At 42.1% G+C, this 23,684-nt stretch overlaps 1 protein-coding gene across 1 annotated transcript in view; it reads right to left on the reverse strand.

Moving 5' to 3' along the window:
• The window catches only part of MICAL3 (microtubule associated monooxygenase, calponin and LIM domain containing 3), a 165,082-nt gene that overhangs the window by 38,060 nt on the left and 103,338 nt on the right, over positions 1–23,684 (reverse strand). Inside the window, exons 26-30 of the mRNA XM_086609661.1 lie at positions 14,929–15,124; positions 9,783–10,027; positions 8,588–8,677; positions 5,463–5,600; positions 2,822–2,884 (exon numbers count right to left, since the gene is read on the reverse strand). Of these exons, the coding sequence (XP_086465787.1) occupies positions 2,822–2,884; positions 5,463–5,600; positions 8,588–8,677; positions 9,783–10,027; positions 14,929–15,124 (732 nt within the window). The remainder of the gene's footprint in view (positions 1–2,821; positions 2,885–5,462; positions 5,601–8,587; positions 8,678–9,782; positions 10,028–14,928; positions 15,125–23,684) is intronic.

Genomic DNA, 23,684 nt, shown 5'->3' on the forward strand with positions numbered 1-23,684 from the left:
AATAATGCTTACTGTTCTTCCAGGAAGATTATTTTTTTCTTTACCACATCAGAACAGTTACCACCACTTCATAGCATACGTGTGTTGGGTGAGAACTGAAATCTCACAATGTACCATGACTGTTCATCTTGAAATTGAAACAGGCTTTTGAGGGTGTAATTCAGAATCTGTCTAGCTCTGGGATTGATCATTATTACATTTAGAAACTGCTTAACTCTGTGCAGCTACAGCAGTCTTTGGTAAAAGGTCTAAGAGACATGAGATGCTGTACAAGTAACTAGGACACAAATTAACTGAGATACTTTTAAGTAAATAAAAAGATACATTCAAAACTTTCTTTTCTGTTACAGATCATAATTTGATTTGCTGGGTCAAAATAAAGATTCTTGAACTTATAACTCTGAAAAAGGCATTTGACATTATTTAGGAGGACAGACAAGAACAAACTGTGGGGGGTCTAAACCTTATTATTAAATGACACTTTTTTAAAAAAAACTAAACCTTATGACACCTTGTCTTATCTCTAGTGCTATGGATTATTTGCTTAAGTTTTTTTTGTTAAGCATTTTTATAAAACATAATTTAAATATTAAAAAAAAGAGAAGCAAGCACCTCCAGGATTTTTTTTTCCCCACAGTAGAGTCAGTCAACTACATTTTTAGATTTGTGCAGTGAGTTAGCATCAATTCCTGTTCAACAACATGCAGGCACTTAACTGTTGTACATCCCATTACAAATGTGTACACAGTCAGCATGTATTATTATGCACAACCTTTGCTAATCATACACACAGGATATGGTCCTGTAACGATGATAACAGAGATATTTATAACCTTCTTGGTTGCACCTATAGCAGTAAATTAAGTGGTGCAAGCCTCTGGACCTTCTGTCATCTTTAGAGGGTCCCTGGTGTGACTCCCAGCAGTTAGTTCCCACCGTAGGGCTGGAGGCTGTTTCCAGCCCCCTGGAAATTCTGGATGGCAAAAAAGTTTAGCCATATGGGAGCGAATCATGCTGTGCCAGCTCTCTCCAGAGTCAGGGAGCAGGCCCTAATCCTTTGTGTTTACTAGTGATGATGTGGCTTTTAGAACCATTTATATGCTAAGCATTGCTAACTAGGACAACCTTGAAAACAAAGGAATCCTCTCAGAAATTGAGGTCTTGCAGCCTCTCCTCTTTCTCTAACACAGGTTTTTGCTTATTTCAAAAGACAGCCTTCAGTGGGTGGTTTGCCTTCTTCCTCCAACCTGAGAATTTCTCTTTTCGCTTGCTTTTTCCCCTCTGTAGTATTAAAGCAGACAAACATTCTGTCAACTACTCTGAAAAGGCAGTTACACCTACGTGTGACAAAGCACTGGCCTACTCCCTTACGTCAGAGGCTTATAAAATCCAGAGTCTTACAGACGTCAAGCGTAGGAGACCAAAACATATGGCAAAGGCTGGACTGCCCAAAGGGGCATTTACAAACCTGCTGAACAAAACCAAACTGTGCACCAGTCTGATTGTTGCTTAGGTATGCAGCAGCTTATGTTATTGTGGAAATAGTAATGTCATAGGAGGGTTTTATGGTAGCAGCAAATGTGAGTAATCTTAATCAAAAATTGCAAAAAACGTTACTCTGGTGTTGGGAATATCTGACACCATATGTATATGTGTGTCTTCAGGTCCAGAAACCATGAACCAACATGACACACACAGGGAGAGTTGGAGAGAGAGGAGAAAAATCAACTCTTAAATAGGTTGGTACACAAAACTCAACAGAAGATTACAGATGTGTCACAATTCGGTGCAAGGGTGGATCCCGTTTTGAAGGACATGGGGTGCTTGCAGGTGGCTACTTATACTATACACATACTGTGCATATACGTATACGCAGTTAGGATAAGGAGCAAGAGGCCAAAAGCTGTCACACAACAACTCAGAAGCTACACACTATGGCAGCCAGAACTGGGATCAGCACTAGGTTCGTATCAGCTAGCAGCCGTGAGCAACCTGCACGTGGTGCAGTCATCTTGTCAACACTGCTGCCTTGCCAAAGCAGCAGCAGAAGCAAAGTTTTGTAGGCAAGCTGGCTGTTCCGACGTGCCAAAGCAACTCAGCTGCAGCTCCGCTACCTACCCACAGACTACTGCTGTTCACTGACTCAGGTTCCTTCACCGCTTGACACAAATCTACTCCCTTACTCTAATCCCAGAATCTTCATGCTGATCAGTTTTGCAATAGAGCTTAGAGATCACATAAAAAAGCAGCTGAGCCTTACCATCCTTCAGCTTTCCTAAATAACGGGAACCCCAAGTCAAAGGAGACATAAGAGCCACCACTATTCCTAGATTCCAGCTTCAACCTTATTCTTCTTTCGTGTTTTCTTCACCAGATTTTGCAACTCGAGTTTGCAGTTGCTACAGAGAACTGCATTGCTTTAAGCACTTTTCTCACTTGATCTTTCAACTGCAAGAAAGCCCCGTGTTCTTTTAGTCAAGGAGCTAGGGGAAGGAAAACTGGGGCAGTCTTCGGTTTACAAAGCAAATCAAAACACTCAACTAGATCCCTCCTTCTATTTTATTACAGCCAAGACAACCCCTTTGTTTGGCCTGACTTCGGAAGGGTTACGACAAATGTCAAGTTCATGCAAGAACGGGCTGCCTGAGCAAGGCGTGCATGCACACTCCCCCTTCTTCCCTCCCTCCCTCCATCTCCAGTCATGCAGTAGCGACAGGGCCGTGAGTTCCAGGGTTAAAGTACCAGCTCAGCTGCTGAAGGCATGGAGAAGAGACGGGCAGGGTTATTGTGCATTGGAATACATAGAACATCACCAAACTACCTCCAGGGACCGTCTCCAGCCACGCCTGTACCGCCTCATGGCGTACGGAGGGAAGGTCGGATGCTGAATTTAAAAAACAATAAATCGTAAGAAATCAAAATTAGACCATCAGGAAGCGTCTAAAACAGAAGAGTGACAAAGGGAGATTTTTCAGTAGCAAATACAGGAATAAAACCTATAAGATGTTAAACAACCGACTCCAGGCTCAGGTTCTAAATTAAGGTAACATACAAATGCCGGGGGCCTAATCTTCCTTTAGGATCTGTAACGTTAGAGAAAACATGGATGACACAGGGAGCAAAACATCACATCTGACCAGCAGGTTGCTGCTGCTGTGCTCCACTTGAAATGCTGCAGAAGAGGGAAACCAAGAGATGAAGGAGATGAGCAACAAGAGAGGGGTGGTGGTAATGGGCAGCTCCAGACTCGTGCTGCCCTGCTGCCAACACCGGCAGATGAGCAGCAGCATCCAAAGCAGAATCACAGAATGGTTTGGGTTGGAAGGGACCTCAAAGATCATCCAGTTCCAACCCCCCTGCCATGGGCAAGGACACCCTCCACTACACCAAGTTGCTCAAAGCCTCATCCAACCTGGCCTAGAATACTTCCAGGGATGGGGCATCTACAACTTCTTTGGGCAACCTGTGCCAGTGCCTCGCCACCCTCTGAGTGAAAAATTTCTTCCTTAGATCTAATCTAAATCTCCCCTCTTTCATTTTAAAGCCATTGCCCCGTGTCCTATCACTACACGCCCTTGTAAAAAGTCCCTCTCCAGCTTTCCTGTAGCCCCTTTAGGTACTGGAAGGCTGCTGTAAGATCACCCCAGAGCCTTCTCTTCTCCAGGCTGAACAGCCCCAACTCTCTCAGCCTGTCTCCATAGCAGAGGTGCTCCAGCCCTCGGATCATCTTCGTGGCCTCCTGTGAACCCGCTTCCAGGAGGGACTTCTCTGTACGGTCATGCTATCCCAGGCTTTCCCATCAAGCCCTGTTGCCGCTGGGCTCTCTGAACACCTCGTACCATGGAATACAGCTCAGCCAGGGACAAATTTGTCTGTTGAACTCAGGTTTAAAACTTACAGCGCGTTCACAAGTACTTATGGCAACAGCCCTTCAAGAAAAAACCCAAACTGCTGATATGCCTGTGTACACCTGCACTGCATGATGAAGTAACAGAAGCAGATAATCTGTTTATCAGGATTGTCCTAGTTTTAGGGGAAGGAAATGAAATACTGCCTTCCTTCCCACAGGAAGTTAGAAAGACCACAAAATCAATTCTGGAAGGACACCTTTTGCTGGCAGCTGTACCAACACACTAAGGAAAAGTAGAAATTATCAAATACAAATTAAAAGACAAATTTGCAAACTACTGTGATACAGACCCTCAAGCAGAAGCTAAAGTAACCTTAAGTGCAAGTGTTAACAATTTTTACTTAGTGTTTTAAGCATTAAGCAACTACTCTAGCAATACTATATGTTACAGACAGTTGAACACAGCTTATTTCTGTGGTTGCAGTAAGCAGGAGATACCCATCTCTTATTTGTAGGGAGCAGATTTCACACCAGAAAATCCCAGTGCATTCTACAAACTAATTATGAACGTAGTCAGACTGATCTGGAACTGTGTATCAAATTGGATCAAGATCAAAAAAAAACCCACAAATATCTAGAACTACCAGGAAAAGATGATTATCTAGAATGGAATACGATCAAGCAACATGAGGTAAAGCTCTAGGCTTTTTTAACAGAGATCAGTCATTAACTTAATTTCACATTTGCTGTAAAAGACACCCCTTCCCACAGCATACTTACTCCCTCTGCAATTCTGGCACAATGTGCAGGCTCTCAGAGAAGACCACTGCTCACCAACTGCATGGTTACCTTTTATTAATCCTAGGCTTCTGCGTAACTGAAGCATCTACAACACACTTACCTTAAGAGATGCTGTAATATAGTTTAGAATAAGGTCAGCAGGGTCTGCTAGAAGGAGCTCACAAGAGCTAGAGTACTGGCATTTTCCCCCTCCTTTAAGTAACTGGCAACTCAGAAAGACCACACCTCACTTCAAAAACTAGATGTACTGTCAAATCTTAAACACAGGGAGTCAAAACCACCACTGCTCAGATTTGCAAGTCCTTTGAACCCCATCATTCCCTACTAATACCAGACGCAGTTACACACTTTGAAAAGCACCAGCGGAGAAATATGCTCGATACTGAAGCTGACCCTGTTCAATCCTTGCTGTAGCAGCTACACAAGGTAGCAGCTACACAAGGTAGCCCTTCGGCTTTCCCTACAGAGGCACAGAGTCCTCACCTTCACAAAAAGCACACGACAGCTCCTGTTACTATCCCTACAGTGCCAGCACTACCAAATCATGTGTGTAGTAAGGGAAAAGGCTACAGAGCCAAAGCAGGCAGGCAAACCAGTTGGAAGAAGTCACACCACCACAGAGCTGAGAAAACAGTCATTTTAAGTAGACACTGACCTGAAAAGCAAAATGTTTAACCCAGTGTCATTTCAGCGTAATCTGAAAGCAGTTCCTTTCGATCACTGCTGCCCCTGCTGAAGCACACCCCTCTTGAAAGGGCGCAGAAGCAACCGTGATCCAGGAACTGATGGTTTGGGGCTTGGGGGAGATTACCTCTGGAGGTGGAGGACTTGGAGGTTGGGACCATTTTTTCCTCCTCCTCTTTTTCACGGATGTGTGTCCAGTGCACATCTGCCAGGATCTCCAGAGGATCAACCGGATTTACAATCTGCTGCAGCCTAAGGTTTCCAGCTAGCAGGAGGAAGGCATGGCATACCAGGTTGTAGGCAGGGTGGTATGAAGGACAGGGAGGAAAAGATGGGAGAACAGTGGAAAGGAAAGGTGGCACATCATAGGAAAGGAAATAAGAAAAGAAGACAAGAAAATATTACTGGCTAAGATCAGTTTGCAAGGCAGACAGAAAAAGCTCAGCATTGTGAGTGCACACATACACCAGTACAGCGCTCCTCATACTTCCCATCAAAGCTGAATTAATGCCATTCCAAAGGCAGACAGATGCTGTTAAAAACTTCACTGTAGATTATCTCTATTGCAAGCAGCTTCGCTGAAATGAAAGACATTCTCTGGGTGTCCAACAGGATGTGGTATGTAAATACCAATTTAACAGAAATTTCCAGCTCCTTCAGTCTATTCATTATGATTACTGCCAAAGACATCTTGCTGTTAAAGGCAAGGGACAATCTGCATTGTAGTTTGATGCACCAAAACAAAAGGTCTTTCATTCCCTGTTATTGGGTTAAGCACTCCTTTCCATGCTGGGTGCACACTTCTTTGTGAATTAAATTATACGATGGAGCTCAGAGTTCCACTTATTTTAGCACTACTTTGTTTGCTCCTGCTCTTTTGGACTGACTTGTTCGAAGGGTAGAATTATTTTTTTCTGAAGAATAACAGCATTTTCACATTGACTTAACAGCCCTCCCACCTCCTCAGAAGGGACTTCCTGTCACACAAATGAATTTGTTTAAAAGAAATTGCTTTACTCCTCAATGACCTGCCCACACAAAGCTCAGCTACTGATGGAGCCCTGAAGGGAACAACAGGCACCTAAAGCAACTGATAAGCAACTTTAACTGCTGCAGAATACCCACCGTGGGGGCATCTACCCTGAGCTATTGTATTCACAGACCCTGTCTCTGTTGCTGTGTGCTATGGGACCACAGCTCAGGTTTTATTTACCCATAATAAAACAACTCATTCTATGGGGGACAGGTGTTCGACATCTGCAGGAGTGGTCTTCAAAAGCAAATGACTTGTCCTGAAAAGCAAAATGCCCACTTACTTTATAAAGTATGAAGCCAATGTCACAACAGCTGGATTACCACTGAATAGGGCCAAACACTGTGTCAGCAGTTTAAAACCTCAAAAGCAGTTAGATTTTTATATGGTGCACCAGTGTGTGAAGGAAACAAGAAACATCAGCAGCATTTAGAGGTTGCACTCATTATTTCCTGCTCTCTCGTTTTAATGAGGTTCCTCTCTCCCAGCCATGACAAAGTGTTTGGGACTTCCATTTCAGGAATGACTGCGCGTGACACTTGGCATTAAAACTGCAGAAAAAAGGCAGAAGGAACTGCAGGAAGGACAGAATGACCAGCTGCTTATTAAAGGGGAAAAGGGTTCAGACGCACAAACTCAAATGCAGAGTGGGATTCACAATTTAGCCAAGTATTTAGCAGTTTTACATCTCTGTCACCTCAGAGAGCTTTTGTATGAGTTGGCACAACCGCACGGTCTACCAGAGCTACTGGACATCCTGCAGGGACGGGAACCTGAGCTGTTCTCACTCCATACCAAAGCACTCGCATGCAGACCCCAAGATGAGTAGAGTTAGCATTTGCATCGCCACACAAAATCTTGTGTTAAAAGGTTGAGGTTTGCCAGCAATGGCTGAGAAGTATATCGGCCCTCAGCAAGGCTCGGAAAGAGCAGGTCCCACGTGATCTGCATGTTTTAAAACGGATTTCTCTGGGATTTAGACCAGTGTAACATACACACCTTGAGTTACTCCACAAATCTCTAGACAGAGGCCTGAGCCTGTCCTGATAAGGACATGGGTCCTTCTCACGTTTTCCAGCAAATAAATCGCAGCACAGCCAGCCATGAAGGACTGCTGCTTAGCTAACAGGCAAATCTGAAGTTTCTTTGAGGTCTAAAGGCTAAAAAAATTTAAAATGACACTTGGCATAGCCTTCCCTCAAGGCTGCTTGCTAAGCTTTGCAGGGACCTGGACATAAATTGCATTTACATTTGGAAAAGTAACCTTCCCCTCCAGTTCCACCATAGCACCTACCAGGACTTTATAAGCAGCAGGCAGACTCAATGTTTAACTTTAATGGAAAGAGAAGCCACCTGCAAATCATCTCGTTAGGAGCCAGGTCTACAGCACACCAGCAACTGCAACAGGGGTAACTTCTTCAGTTGTGCTCTTCAGCCACCTTACTAAAAAGGCTCATTCTTACTATCAGAAAAGTTAAATTGGAAAAATTTGTAACACCTCTTCCTTTTTTTTTTTTTAAAAAAAAGCTAAGCTACAGTTGTTACAACCAGCAGCTGCAAAATATGCAGTTTGACAACCACATATGCCCTCTTACCTGCAGGAAGGCACTTGGATTTTCCTCTTATGTATTCTGGCTCTAATGAACCACGTTGAGGGAATAAAGGATTAACAAACTATTAGGACCAAGTGCTTAAAACAACAACAAAAAAAATCAACCATCAGAAATAAACTGCAAGAGAATGCACCATGGAAAATAACACAACTAGTTAGATTAGAATGTCAGATTAATTTTATGCCTATAATATGACTGTTTGGAAAATCTTGAGGGATTGTTGCAGCAGGATTATCTTCCCCCACAGACACACACTCACAAAGGACAATGACAAAAAATGCAAGTTTGCTGACACAGGCAGTACATCCGATGCGTCCCATGTGTCTGACGTATCACACAGGTGCAATTAGTCTGTATGTATGGAACAAATCTAGATATCCCGAGGTATTTGGCAGCTTTATCTTTTGCCTAAATCCAGTGGCAATGTCGGACTTGATACATGGCACTTGGACTGGGAGATGAAGATAACAACAGCTACTGAATCAGTTTTTAGGGAGCTGGTATAAACCCATTAAATAAAACACAGAAACTTCTCATGTGGGACCTGCTCTTCGAAACATTCCCCCCTCCTTCGGGGAAATGGAAGTGGAGATGGTATATGGGTACCTTTAAATGTACCCGTGTCCTCTTCGTTTGAGAGATGTTGGAGCCAGAGGCCTTGCTGCAGCTCTCTCTCCCAAGGGCAATACTCTCCCTCTACAGCAGAGGGAACCACACATCCATACATAACACCAGACACGCGTGTACACACACAAGCGATGGGGAGAGAGAGAGAAAGAGAAAGCACAGCATCAGAAAGAGAGACTGTCTGGAATTCCAGCGACTCGCCGTGCTCCTGCGGTGTTCAAAGTGTCCCAGAGGAAAACTGCTCGAATGAAACAACGTCCATCTGGGAACACCACGGTTTGGCGGACTGAACACACAACATGCATGTTACCGTCCTCGAGAGCAGTCTTGGCTTCCACAGCCTTCCGTTACGGAGACACAGATCCTACGCTGAAGAAGTAGCCAAGTGCTACTTCTGAGCTCCTCAACAAAACTGCCACTAAAACTCAAAAAATTGGACCTCTGCTTACACTAGGTGGTCAAAGACCTTTACGGACAAGCTCGTTGGAGTCTACTAGTCTTCACAAAAAGGAAACGTGAGTAGAAAGGCAAAGACAAGATCTGCGAGAAATGTGGCACGTCCACTCTTAGCACAAACTTTGCATTTTGATGACTGAGACAAACACAGGGGAAGGAGTCTTTCCCTAAGATTTTCCACAGGAATCCCTCAGAGCTAAAATAGGAACCACTTGAACTCCTTGATTTCTCAAGGCTGTCTTTTAACTAAGGAGAGCTACAAGTGGCTTCTTCTGGGATGTCCTGGTAACAGTTAGAGGGCACCACCCCCGAGCGCAGCACGCTGCAAAACTGGGAACACTGCCTCCACAATGCTTCCAGTTCTTGCTGCCAAGGAACAAAGGGCACATTCAAATCCAATTCCCAATACTAATAAAAAGCAACAATAAACCAATACAGGGTCACAAAGCCGTGAATTGCACATGTTGGCATGACGTATGGGAAACATCTTGTGTTGGTACTAGCGCTGTAACTGCCCTCTGGACAAAGATCTTCTGCATCCAGAATGATCCACCTAAAGCTTTCCTTGACAGTAACTCCCTCAAAAATCAAAGCAACAAAGAAGTAAAAGAAGAATGAAGGTTTTCCAAGGCAAACCTTTCTCATTCTGCATGGCAAATCCTCAACTCAGTTTTCCCTGCTGTTTATCAGAAAGGAAGGAGAAATCAAACTGTCTAACCTTCGCTTGACTCCTCGTCTTCCTCCTCTTCATCTTCCTCCTCCTCCTCCTCCTCGTCTTCTTTGTCCTCGATCTCATGATTTTCCTCAGCCTCAATCTCTTCTTCACTCTTGCCCTTCAGGAGGGCATGGATGCGCACAGCCTCCTTCCATGGCACACCGCCCAAGTCTGAAGGGGGTTGCTGAGGCAGCAGTAGTTCATCGTCTTCCTCCTCATCTTCCTCCTCCATCTCAGACTCTGAACTACTGTAAAGGTTTAGAAAAAAAGATCAAGAAACAACTAGTTAATGTTTCCTAGACCAGTCTTAGATTACTGACGAGTTGTTTCAACGCATACAAACCCAAAACTTACGATGGAAACCATAGGACTAATTTTCTGCTTTCGGTATTTCATAGGCATTTTAGTGACAGTATCATGTGTGGGCTGCAGTATGGTCCGTGCCCTGCTTCTTTTAAAGAAGGTGAAGCAGCAGCAAAGTGCCTGTGAAGCCAAGTGCCAATATTTGCACTGCATTAATGGTTACAGTTCGTGGCCATTCTCGAGTACAGCAGAAAGAAACGACCGTCCTCGTATCACACTGCTGGTGCAAGAGTGCTCAGCACTATCGTAACGTAGAAGGTCACGTCTTTCAACAGTGGCAGCTAGTGCTAGCGTTTTGGATAGCTAAGATGTTTTTGGCACTTGCTGGGGTGAATCACAGAAGGCTTTGGGAGTAGAAAGAACACACAACACAACTATCAAGCCAAAGGATGCAGCATGTGAGCTAAGGAGAGCTGGAGGGAAAAAAAACCCAAAATTCCTCACTTTTCTATGTCACAGACAGAACTAATGTATCCAATTAAGTACACAGTGGCAAGAAACTGTAGGAAGCAGCGCAAGGATAATTACAATAATAAGCTTATTATTCTTACAGCAAAGTCTAAAACATGTAAACCAGTAAATCATTAGTGCTTTTTAGTAGACATCTCTGTTTAATTCTAACAGTTCCTCAGTATAAACAGCAGGGGCAGGAAATGTAACCACCTATATAATGACATTTAATCTAGCTCACTTTTACTTGCTGGACTACCTGGAGGTACTGAGGAGAAAGATGGTTGTATTTGTCACTGGAAAAATGAATGCGAACTACAGCATATTCAGAGAATATGCTGGACATGGACCAGTTGGAGAGGGTCCAGAGGAGGGCCACGAAGATGATAAGAGGGCTGGAGCACCTTTCCTATGAGGACAGGCTGAAAGAGTTGGGGCTGTTCAGCCTGGAGAAGAGGAGGCTCCAGGGTGACCTTATAGCGGTCTTCCAGTACCTCAAGGGGGCCTACAAGAAAGATGGGGAGAGGCTGTTCAGGAGGGCCTGTTGTGATAGGACAAGGGGTAATGGTTTTAAAATAGAGGGAGGTAGATTCAGATTGGATATTAGGAAAAAATTTTTTACCATGAGAGTTGTAGAACACTGGAACAGGTTGCCCAGAGAGGTGGTGGATGCTCCATCCCTGGAGACATTCAAGGCCAGGTTGGACGAGGCCCTGAGCAACCTGATCTAGTTGGAGATATCCCTGTTCCTTGCAGGGGGGTTGGACTAGATGACCTTTGAAGGTCCCTTCCAGCCCTAATCATTCTATGATTCTATGATTCTAATTTATCTGCAGCGTGAAAAGGTCCTCAGCCTTTGCTCTTCCTTAATAGATCCTTGTCATAAAAGAACTGCATTTATTGGAGCAACAGTTGGCTGCTTCCCACATAAATCTGAAAAGTCCCAAATTCATTTGGATTGCAAGAGACAACTGTTTGTGACTGGTTAAAGTTTGGCTGAATCATCTGAGAACACTATTCCAATTCTGCGGCTTCCTTACGACAGTCTCGTTAACAGCCTTTGGCAGAGGCCATTCCATACAGACAATGAGAGGGAAAACCAACCAGTTGAAAATAATGATGTTGAAATTTCAAGTAGGTCTATAAAATATAACTTGGACAGTTATTGTTTGTCTCCTTTACGCAGATTCTGTTATACGAGCACTCAGCATGTCACCAAGTAGCACTTTCCAAAAAATGATCCACGGCAGCACCTTTTGTCTTACATTGCAGACAAACATATTCAGGTGCAGAACTTCAAATGAGTCTCACACCATCCAATCATATTTACATGATTTTCTTCATCTGCTTGTCCGAGATATTATTTTTGATGGCAAAGTTAATCAAGAAAACACCACTTTTTTTCATGCTCTGATTGTCACGTACTTCCATCCACAGGCTCTTAAATTCTCCTCACTGTTCTGCATATAGATAACACACCGTTTCGCTTAAATCACAGCATAAACTCAATACTTATTTTTAACAGGCTTCCTGGTTTTCACCTGCTAAATACTGAATACAAACACCCTTGTGTGCCATAGACTCGGCACATATTCCAGGAGATGGAAGCATATTCCAAAGGCATAATACAGATATCGTCACAGAGATAAAAAGTGATATTCCCCTCCTCAGTGATTAACTTTCCCACCTTTTGGTATGGAAATAAACCTGGCAGGTGCTGCATGCTGGGGTTTTTGTGTGCTGTCAGCAAGGTTTACTGCTGCTCCAACTGTTGCCATGACTGCTGAATGGGACCAGCCTGCTTATCTCATGGAATACTGACGACATAAATTCTTTACCACATAGCTCACTTTACCTTCTTTGGCTTTTATTTATAACTTGGGTTTTGTTTGACCTTTGAATACTGAGAAGTGAGAAGCTGAAATATGGCAGCGAGATGGCCTGGTATAGTGGGCATTCTTTCCAACATGGCAACTCCATGCCACAGGAATTCATTCAACAGCTGAAACTTTTTTCCCCACAAAGCAGAGATCAAAGACCCAAGTAATTTGCTTTATAGAATTTGTACCAGCAGTTGAATATCTCATTCAAAAGGTGTACCTACACAGATTTAGTGCTAAGGAGAGGAACCAAAACCTAAACTGGAAACAAAGCTCTTCTCTTCCTTCGCCAGACAAGCCCAATCCATCACTCCATAAGACACAGAGGGAATAAAAAATTTCCCATCTCCTCTGACTGCTCTTAACCCTGCGGCACCGCACCAAGACAGTGAAGACGATCAAATCAGGGCTTTGGTTGGCTTGTTGCAGGGGTCAAACTGGTTTTCTTTTGTTGCTGAAAATGTGGTGTCAGACTTTTTTTTTTTTTTTAGAGGAGACCCAATAGCTAAATCATCTACAAAATTCTCTCCCTGATGTTTGGCCTGCAGAACTTTATCAATGCTCTCATTAAATTCCTTGTCATATTTGGATTTGGGACAGAAATTTTTCCGGGTCAAATTGACAGGGAATTTGATGTATTTTCTCTTTCCTCTCTATCATAGAGTGTGAGTTGCCCACTAAATGCTGCTTTTCACATGCAAAATCCTACAATTCAATCTATTACAGACAGAAACAGTCAATTTAATACAAATCAAGGGAAGTATGTAGGACAAAGGGAGCTAAATGTAGCACCCTATGAGAGAAAAATCAAACTCGCTAACCTAAGGGTGTACCACCCTCAGTCTCCACAATCTCACAAAACACCTCTTGGAGATGACCAACAGCTTCACACCAAAACTCCACTTTTTTTTTTTTAACTAACACTCCTCCCTCCTTTGGAAGTCTTCTGCCATTTACCAAGCCAGCCTACCGTGTCCTGATTTACTGAAATCAAGACCAATAATGATAATACTACTCCACACTAGTAAATTTTGGTTCAGAGCTAGAAACATAAAGGACTAAAAACCCCTCAATATCATTAATGCTTATTTGTCACAGTTTATACAATTCCTAGGCCTGAGCAGGGAGCTAAAGGAAGGATGAGTGAAGCAAACAGTTAGCACCTCCCACAAATAGTCTCATGATTATTCAACTAGAGCACTAGATAAGATCTCGGTTATGTAAAATGTCAAAATAGTATCTTTTAAATAAATTAATATGTTAAGAGATTAATCAAAACATATTATTTAGGCTTCAGAGATAACAGCTCTACAAGATATTAGGAATTGCCAGGCACTTATATGAAATCCACAACTTTGTGAGCTCACATGTACATGCTCTCTCAAGGCTGAGTTCAGGCTACTAAAAGTTACTCCTTTCTTATCTTACCAGATAAATAGATGACAGATTCTGTACTACATTAATCCTGTAAACATTTTAATGAACGTTTTTATTCCTGCATTCTTCACCACACCAATCCAATTCAATTTCACATGTACAAATGCCGTAAGGAATTTCTCATACAGCCTTATGCCTGTAGGTAATGCATACATAGAATACATTTGTAGGATCTAAGACTGAGGAAACCAGTAACAGCATTTTCTGAGTTTACTTCAGGATGATTACTGGACAGACTGAGAGCTGAAAAAGTAAGGGTTGTTATTGCTACAAAGAAAAGCAGGCTATTAGAAACCATATTAAGAGATCAAGGCTCTGCAAAACGTGTGATTGACTATAAAGTTCACAAGCCCTCTTCATCAAGTATTTTCTCTCAATGATTCTTGAAACAACTATTTCCAGTAGCTCTACCTGCATAGATCTGGATCTTGGTGCGCTTATACGTCATTTTGCAGATAAAGGGAAATTTGTGAAAGTACAACATGTTTTTCAACAGACATGACTATTACTTCAAATTAATCTCTCGGGCATCGCATCAGCATTGAGTCAGGATTACATGTGTGTCAAGCTTGAATCTTTAAACCAAAAATGGTTTTGAACTGGGGGGATTGGACTAGATGATCCTTTGAGGTCCCTTCCAATCCCTGACATTCTGTGATTCTGTGAATTCTAACGCAAAACATACAGAAAAGAAGTTAACTTTGGAATTCTCTCCCATTTGTATCCATGTTCTGTTTGCTCAAAAGACTCATTTGTCTTTGACATAACTAAAAAATCCCTTCCAACTTAGGACTGAATTTAATGGCACTATGGTACTACAGGTATCTTCTAAGAATGGCAGCCAGCATTTAGAAGAACAGAAACTACAAGATAAAATACCTGTGTACACACAGAGAACATTTTCAACAATCTCAGAAAGAGCAACCTGGTAAATTCTACGTTAAAAAAAGCGATGGGAAAAGCAGGGAAAAGTTTGTTGGGATGGGTATAAAAAAAGCTTATGGACAACGTGTGCTAACCTGCTGGGCACATCCTCTTCTGTTCCTTTGTCCAACACACTGCTCAGGTTATGCTCTGCTAGCGTCTCCTCGGGAACCTCTTCCAGTTCCTCCTCCCGCTGCAGGGACAGACGGTAGTTCTCCAGCTCGATGCGCTCAGGCGTGCCACGCAGCCGCTTGGCCAGACTGGGCTCCTCCAGCCCGTTGACATTAGAACCTAAAGAATAAGCCAGTGAATAAAAAAAAAAAAGAAATGAGACTGTCAGAACTGCGATTTTTGTAAGGAAATAGAGCAATTGGGAAAAAAAGGGCACGAGGCAGAGGGAGATAATAAAGCGAGAGAATACCTTATGTCATTATCCCGTTCACCACTACTGGCAGAACCTGCTGGGGAGCCAGACTGCAAAAGGGAATCTTAGTGGATCTGGCTAATAAGACACTAGAAAGAACTTTTTATGTCCCAGTTGAGAGAGGCTATAGGGTCATTTTAGCTGCGAAAACTAGAGCTGCAGTGAAGCCCATGTAGGACGTGCTGGGGAAGGCCTGGCCAGACTGGATACATTCCATGAGACATTGCAGGAATGCTACAGGGCAATCCTGCTGCACATTACAATTATTACCAGTCAAGGTAAGCCTGCAGAATTAGGGAGCAAGAAAATACTGTTATCACTTAAAGATGAAGGAGAGAGGGAATGAAAAAGGCCCACTTGGAGTGAGTTTTCGAACTTTTTGTTTTTTACTTGAATTCATTTACTTTTTAATCAGTGTTTGTGATTAAATGAACCACAGGGAGCAATCTAGGTGAGATGTTCAAAAGCCCAAATACCACCAACCCCAGAAAACTGCAATGACATGTGAACCAGGCAGTTGGGAGAAAAGTATACAGGAGCTTCATCCCTGTGGCACTCAATGAATTCAATTCTAACCTGCATTCACCACCTCTCTTTAAAATTCTAGTATTTTATCTTAAATAACCTGTCACTGTTTACCAAGCCCAATCCTTCCCAGCTTCTGTTTTGCTCTGCTAAACCAGCCCAACCTCCCTCTCATAAGCTCTCCAGGGTGCTGATCATCCCCTAAGGTCTCTGCACCTGTCTCAGTCTGGATTAATCTTTCCAGAACCTGCACGATTAGAACTGAACACAGCTTTCCAGATGAGGCTTTATCAGCGTAACATACAACCCTGCCAGAAATCTCTCATCTGACACACGCTGGGAGCACGTTTGCCTATTTATATGCCACATAATACTGGTGGCTTTTATTTATTGACTGATATTCACATCTTTCTCCTTCTCTGCTTTCAACTGATAAGCACCTTGCTGGTAGCCAAAATTCTCAACGCCTTCTTAGTGCATGACCTGGTGCTTTCTACTATTACGTTTCTATTTTTAATATCACAGTCCGCAACACTTTGCGGTTCTTAGTGTACGACATGCCTCTCCTCCTCTGCATCCATGAGGGTTTTCGAAATGTTGCCTCAACAATTCATTTCCTTAGCAGACTTTTTCCTTTTTTTTTTTTTTTTTTTGCCAGTAACTTTAGTGAAACCATAACAAAGATCAGTCCCCAGATCATTTTTTGGGAAACTCCACAGCTTCTAAGTGACATCCAACCCCATTGTTTCCTTTTTTCAATAATACCTCTAACATCTCATTAAAGTCAACTTCTTAGCTACGTGACACTGCACGTACTACCCCCTCATTTTATTCCGTTTAAATAATCATTTCCATGTGGCAGCAGCCTTCAGGCGCTGTACCGAAGCCCAAACTGTTCAGATGCACTATTCCCTTCCGGAGGCTCGTCCGTCACTGAAAGCTGTCGGAATAGCTGCATAGTCTGCAGGGAATCCAGGTCACTTTTTATACCACTTACCTTCTCAACAGCCAAGGACTTCACTTGCAGAACTAGCAGCCTCTAGTTATTCCTTGAAAGAAGGTGGTTTATATACTGTTCAGATTAACAGATACTTGTTCAGATCTTTTCTTTTTTCTTTTCTTTTTACTTGTTTTGTATGCAGGCCATAACTTCTGTCACCCAGTGGTCACACGGTATTATTTTGAATTAGATAGTCAAGGTACATCGGGATAGCTTGGTTTAATCAGGAATTGTTACCACAAAGCTCACAATTCTTGCACTCTTCTGAGACAAAGACTATTTGGTCCCATTTTATTTCCACTCATTACAGTACAGTAATATTTAAATTTTGCTTCCGGCTTCATTGGGTTACTTTCCATTTCCAAATCTTGCTACATACTGATTTCTTTTGCTCCGATGTCATTGTCCCAACTGAAATCGGAAGCCAAGCATTCATTTGACTGCCTGACTGTACCTAAAATTGCATTTTAGGTCAGCCTCATCTTCACTGTGGATCCACTTCAGCTCTCCCTTACCTTGCTTTTACTTAAATGCTTAAGGAATACAGCTGCTTGCTTTCCTTCCCTTTGCAAAGTCTAACCCAGCATGAGTTTTGGCAATCTTTACTTTATCCTCACACATTTTGACTTCCAAGACAGTTTTTGTTTTCTTTCTCCATCCTTTGTGGTCTCTCAGTTTATTCCTGACAGCTTTTTTTTCAGGGCAATTACTCACTAAGAACCATTCTAGTATTTCACACAAAAACTACGTAGGCCTTGCCATAATTAATGCCATTTATTTCCAGCCCCTCTCAGAAAGATAAAATCTCATAAGACAACAGCCAGGGGCGTTCTTCTCTCTTGCTTAGTATCACTGAACCTTCTATGATGTGGGCAAGTGGCTGCTGTGCCCTCGGCTGGAACTACAGGCTTTCCTTATGGCATAAACCACAGAAGCTTGCTCAGGTGGCAGGTGGGAACATTCCCTTGCATTTCCAGGGATACTGGGCTCTCTACCCTGCCCTGCTGCTAAGCCTGATGTTGTGTTAGTATTTTCAAAGTTTAATGGAACTGGACTGCCTTTTCAGCTGGGATTCACATTTCATTTCACTCTGTCTAGATGGTGACACCGCCTCAGCCAAATCTATTTTTGTCATCTGTGTTACATTCCTGAAACCTGAGTTCACAGTAATAGGGGAACTGACCTGGAATATTGCTCTGCCACTTCTGGCTGAGAGTGAAAAATCAAAGGACTCTGGGTAACACAAGAACACCAAGGTGAGGGAAAACAAAAAAGGAATATACTAAATCATGATAAAACAAGAGCGTTTCTTCTTGGAACTCTTTACACACAACTGAGCCATCAGCTAGAATCAGCTATTTCAACAGAAATACCTTTTCACAGGCTATTTTTAACTTATTCTCTTCTGATGCATGCCCTAACATAGCTGTGAGGTTCACAAGAAGAAATAAAGGATGACAAAGAACAACTTTTTATACCATTATTTCGCTCCTGTTGTTTTCTAACAGTCTTAAGGGGTTTTTGTCAGCCTTTTCAAAGTAAAACAACAAAAAAATATAAAATCACTCGATTCTAATTAAATTCAATAAATGCAGTATTAAAAAAAATAAAAATGGTTGTTTTCATGCTGCAATATCTGAGGTGGGAAGAAAGACTGGCAGCAATCACTCTAAGGCAAAAGAGGACTGAAAAAAATCAATGTTCATACACATTTCATAAACATATATGATCCTTCAGGTATGTTATTTGAAACACAAATTGCCATCGTCCTTCTCATCGTGAGGACCCAGCGTAACTGGTACATGAAGAATCCCACCAACTCTATCACAGCATCAACTCTAAGCGAGAGTCAATGCAACTGTGCTAAATAAAACTGAAAAGATGGAAATTCTGCCTCAACTTTAATGCAAAAGGATGTGGTCAAGCCAAGATATCCTGTGAGCTTGCCAAGCACTGCATGCCTCAAAATGTCAAAGAAGCAGGAAGGACATTCCCAGCACTTTCTCCAATTTATTTATATATCCATATAAGTGAAATGCAGGATCGGTCACATCCTTCCACTTCACTTTGCAGAGAAAACAGCTCTACATCAAAGAACATGATACAGAAACTCAACCGACTACCAGCTTCAGCGAGAAATTTCTAGGAGCTTGGTCTATATAGACCATTTGGTCTACTTGGTCTGCTGGTTTAGTTTCTACAAGGTTCCATGAAGATTTATCTGGCCAGCTGCAAAGCCACTGTCAAACTTGTTACCAAATGTGAAACAGGAGAAATGCCACTGAGAGCCAACTTTCTGCACCACGAAGCCATCCACTGTGGGAAGGAAAAGCACTGCACTTCACAAACCTACTCAAGGGTTGAAAGCAAGTGTGAAATACAGGTATCATTAACGTAAGATGACAAACGACTTGCTCACACTATGTTATAAAGTTCACACCAATTCATTTGAAGCTACAATAAGAAGCTATAAACAAGGATATGGAAATCTGAAGCTCTCCTACCCTCATTTCCCCCAAATATATACGGTGCTATGTGCACGGGCAAAGTCTATTGCAATGCAGTTCTTGTAGATGCTAAAGCTTATTCTCTAATGCTCCTCTGGAGGGCAAAGGTGCTTCCCTCAAATCATCACGTTGTATTCCTCAGGCTGGTTTGTAGCTTGCTGGTGGGAGATGCACTCATCATCCATTGGCCGATGTTTCACCTTGCATCTAGGTCCACAGAGCCAAAAGTCTGCAACCAGGCACAACCCAGAGGAAAGGGATGTGTGCTAGAAAAACCCTCTGTTATTAAGTCAGAGAGGGAGGGAGCTACCTGAAAGCCAAGAGCAGCTTCTCATGCAATCAACTGATCAGTTAAAAATCCACAAGTGACATCCAAAATAGGACACATTTTAAAAGCTGATTCTTCGGAGGAGTCAGTGGGCCATAACGTTACCCAGATCATCCGAAGGGAACTGTTTTTCCTAACAGGACAGGCTGCTTAGCTGTTACATGAAAGCTGCCAGAGTCCTTTTTTTATCTCAGCCTTGACACAGCCTGCCTCTTGTAAAGAAAATCGTATGATCAGAGATAACGCTCCTATACTGAACCACTCCTTGCCTGCAGGAATGTGACCTTTTCCAGCAACTTTGGCAATTACTGGAAGGCTTGAGAAGCTCCTCTTGAGAGAAGATCCCACCTCAATTTTCTCCCAGTACTACCTTGTTCTGTAAAATCTACAGATTATTCTCATGAGCAAGACGAAAACTTGCCAAGGTTACTCCTTGACATCACACTTGCTGAAGATGCAGGAGAAAACTGGGAATCTGAGAACAATTAATTCTTCCCGAAGAGAAACTACCTGCCTATATTACGAGAATTTACTTTTCATTAATCATGCAGTACCTCTAGGCTTCCTTTTCTTAGTCCAATCTGTTAAGATTGGAAGTTCAGTTAAATGTCATCTTTTGCAAAGTGCAAGTCCAGGATTTTGCACAGACTCAGCCGTGGCCTTGGGGAGTTAGGGAAATTCCAATAAAGGACTCTGCTGTGAAAGATGTGCAAAAGAGACAAGGAATTAACACATTTCTCAGGAAAATCTTCATTCCGGATTTCTCAAATCTTCTGCTTTTAGGATAATGTGAAACACTGTACCTGTTTGTTTTCCCTCATCTTTTCCAAACTCTTCAATTGCTTCTACCTCCATGTAATTGTTTGAGAAGACAATTATGTCACATATAACAACTCCTATAGAAACAGCAGCATATTGCACATGGCAAAGTACAGAGATGGAAGACGGGAACTTTTCTGTGGGAGTTGAAAAGTGATGCAATGAGCTCTGAGTCAGAAATGCTGAAAGTCCTCAGATTCTATTGCCAGTTATTTCTAAGAAATATCTTTTGGGGTAAGGTTTCTGAAGCGTGCTTGCCGCTCAGCAAACATTGTTACTGAGGTATAGAGAAGGCAGCCAATGAGATCCAGCAGCATTTTTAGGCTTCTCATTTCTCATCTGTGTTGATGTCAGATTAAGTTTCGTTTTTTTTTCCCAGAAGTTTCACCCTCACTCACTTCAATTCCATTAACTGCCTCTTCGCATTCCAACTCCACTTCTCATCCAAGGGTCTCAAAACGTTTCACAAATATTAGTGTATATAAACCAACTCATTTTGGAAACAGGTTAAGTGCTTTAGAGGCATTGTGGAAGTCCAGACGTGGAGATAAAATATCAGGAAGGCAGTCTCACAGCAGATTAGTGCCAGAAACAGGATCCAGGAGGAGTTTAAGGTTTTAAATCTAGATTCATTCCCCCTTTAAAATTTATTTTCTCTTAAGAAATGTCTCCAGGAAACAACTGGAGAGAGCCCAGCAGGTCTGGTGAATTCTTATCACTTCTTTTTCACGCAGCCTCACACCACATACTGCAGAACTGGTAAGATTCCCTGAATTTTGATATGCTTATCCTCAAAGCCAAAAAGAATAATATAACACCTACTCAACTAGAAACAAGAAGGTATTTATTCAAACATAAGTATTTAATAGTCATCAAATGTCAATGTTATTTTGATATAACGCCTCAACTTTCTCCCTTACTATCCTAGGGTATTCCCAAGCCCTCAGGGAGCCCGAATTACTCAGCTGTGTTGAGAAGCCATCAAATCTTGATTTTTTCTGATGTCTGAGTTTCCAGTTTGATCCATAACATATTCTGCTAGATATAAAAGCCCTGAATTCAAAGAGGACAGTATGATAAGAAAAACAAAGTCTGTTCACAAGCAAAACATCCAGAGTGTCCATGCACAGGACTCAAAATGAGCTCTTCCAACCTGAAGATGGCCCTACTGAAATTCTTCTGTAATGCACACGTTATCAATCGTAACAATAAATAGCAACTAACCAAGCTTTCTAGAAGATATGCTTTACTGAGCCAAAGCTCTTGGAGTTTGGTATGGGAATTGTACATATGCAAACTGTCTTATACAGGTTTGGACTTGGATCAATACCAGTCCTTAAACTGACATTTAAAATCTAGGGAACTAAGGAGCAGACAGCAGCTTTTCCTAGCCTACCAGGAGACAAAGGGTTTTGCCACTGAGCAACCAGCACGCTTGAGACCGTTACTACCATGTCAAAGCTCAGTCCTCAAACTGTCAGTCAAGCAATTTTTCCTAGTAAATCAGAGAACTAAACAGAGAAATGTGGAGATTAAGCTGTAGAGATGGACAGGCGATTTGTCTAAATATCCTCCTGCTGCAGAAGTACCCAGAGAGCTATTAAAGAACCAGCACTACTCCCAGTGCCAAGAACTTTGATAGCATTACTTGATTCAACAGCACACAGCACATGAAATACAAATCAGTGATATTCCTGTCGATATCTGCCGGCTCCCTAAGCAAAGGGACCGCCAAGACTCCCCCAAACCATTATAATGTGTATGGGAATAACTGACAGCTAATATATTCAAGGGATTCTGAAACAGATACCCCAGAAACAAACATATGAAGATGTAAGTCGTCCTCCACACATTCCACAACCTTCAGCTAGAATTAAGTTCTTCATATCTCAGATACTGTCAGTAAATGTGAAAGCCCTTTATTCATAATCATGAAAGTGAATTGGACCAATGACTAAATGAAATCATTAACTTACAGGTTTACCTTATGGATGTTGCAATGTTTTCCCCCACTCCCACACTATTTTGCTTAAAGCAGACTTTTAGAATTGCCAGAACAGACACTGACAAAATATTGCTTCCTACATCAGCAGGGCAAAGCCTAGAAACAGCTGCCAATTTGATTGCTGTGACCTTTCTTTGGTTTTAGTGCAAGCAACCATCAGTGAATATAATTAATCAGTTTATAATTTCAAGGTCATCTGTAATTTATATTTATGTCCTTAAAAACAACTCAAAATTCACCTGTAACTTTATGGTATAGGTTATGTTTGAGAAATAGATGGTGTTTTTCATATGTTGCTACGTGAGGCAGTAATATGTAATGAAAGTTTAGAGCTCAGTGTATGGTTTAACAATACAGAAAAGCTGTCTTCATTACAGCAGAGGTATAGAATAATCCAGGAATACAGCTATTTTTGGCTCCTGGAAAGAGCCCAGTGTTGTAGCTGGTGGGTGGAGAAAAGAAACAGGGTAAAGGAGGTATTAGGTCACCTAATCCAAGCCCAAGGGAACACTGCTAAGCTTAATTCTCCTTATTGCATGTTTTCTGGCAGAAAATCTTAACATTTGTACTGATTTCACTTTTACTGCTGTCCAAACGGGTTTCCAGTACCAGAGATGTCAAATCCCTCCATCAATTCATATTGAGCCTGTTAATTATTGGTGTGTGCATTACTCAGGAATATTGCTAAGTCAGTAACATATTGCCTGTCAATTTTCATGCTGTTGGTATCATCTAAGATGCCTGAGCTCTCTCCAGTATTTCCATCAGCTCTATCATGTTGCCTGGCCTCGTTTCCATCTCCTGAAAGAAGCTGAGTGTGGGAAGGCTGAAAAGCACTAAAGGATAATTTGGCTAAAGACAAAAATTACTTTCCAGGTGTAAACTTTGTGCTGGAAGCTATTAAAGGTATGTTACCTCAAAGAACCACCTGGGACAAGGCACATCCAGGGACTGGTGGGGTGAAAAAGGAAAGGTGAGAAAGGCCACACTACATTTGAAAAATCACCAAGACCTTGGCTCATGAGGTTTTTGCCTTTTTTAAGTGAAGTATTCTGTTTTAAGTAACTTGGAAATAAACATTTAAAAGGATTATCCAGTTATAATCCAAAGAGTAACCCCTTTTATGTTGTTAGACAGAAAGCCTCTGCTATCTTCTCTACTACATAAAACCGTGTAGAGTTTATTCATTGTGGCATCTATTTCTTGCCACTTGTACACAGCAGCCTTCCAGAACCTCTGATTT

This window comes from Tauraco erythrolophus, chromosome 4 (genome assembly GCF_009769465.1).
Source record: "Tauraco erythrolophus isolate bTauEry1 chromosome 4, bTauEry1.pri, whole genome shotgun sequence".
Taxonomy (NCBI): Eukaryota; Metazoa; Chordata; class Aves; order Musophagiformes; family Musophagidae; genus Tauraco; species Tauraco erythrolophus.